General features: G+C 49.8%; 1 protein-coding gene across 1 annotated transcript in view; it reads right to left on the bottom strand.

Annotated features, from left to right (window-relative positions):
- Positions 1 to 232: 232 nt before the first annotated feature.
- The window catches only part of LOC101862797, a gene marked incomplete at both ends in the record, with an annotated part of 29,443 nt that continues 29,179 nt past the window's right edge, over positions 233 to 496 (bottom strand). Inside the window, 1 exon segment of the mRNA XM_013082619.2 lies at positions 233 to 418. Within this exon segment, the coding sequence (XP_012938073.2) occupies positions 233 to 418 (186 nt within the window).

Below are 496 nucleotides of genomic sequence, written 5' to 3'. Positions count from 1 at the left end.
GAGGTTTTACGGTGCTCGCAACTGCATAAGGTCATATGAGCGCCAGAAGATTAGAGGTGTTACAAGAGAGTAACAAACGTAAAAAAGAAGGAGGGGAGATAAGATGATAGATGTTTGAATGGAAAGAAGAAGCAAACCATACCAGAGCACCCGCCAACCACCCACGTGGGAACTTTAAAATTAATTCCAACATTAAGGTACATAAGTGGAAGGGGGAAAAAAATAGACTCACCGAGACGCTCATGATGGGATAAACACGCGAGCTATTTCTGTCTGTCTCCACCACGACCTTGAGCTTGTGCGTGATCAGCTCCGGCATGCTCAGCGCGCACATCGACACGCGCCAATCACACACCTGCTTGGCCCGCTCCAGGAGGGCCCTGGTCATCGCACTGACCACTCCCAGGTTCACCGGACTCTGGGGAGACAACCACAAACTTGATTAAAGGGTGGCGGGGGGGGGGGCTGGTTTTAAATTGACGATTTTTGGTCAATT

Source organism: Aplysia californica, unplaced genomic scaffold (assembly GCF_000002075.1).
Source record: "Aplysia californica isolate F4 #8 unplaced genomic scaffold, AplCal3.0 scaffold00185, whole genome shotgun sequence".
Lineage (NCBI taxonomy): Eukaryota > Metazoa > Mollusca > Gastropoda > Aplysiida > Aplysiidae > Aplysia > Aplysia californica.
This window is presented reverse-complemented; position numbering and strand designations above follow the sequence as displayed.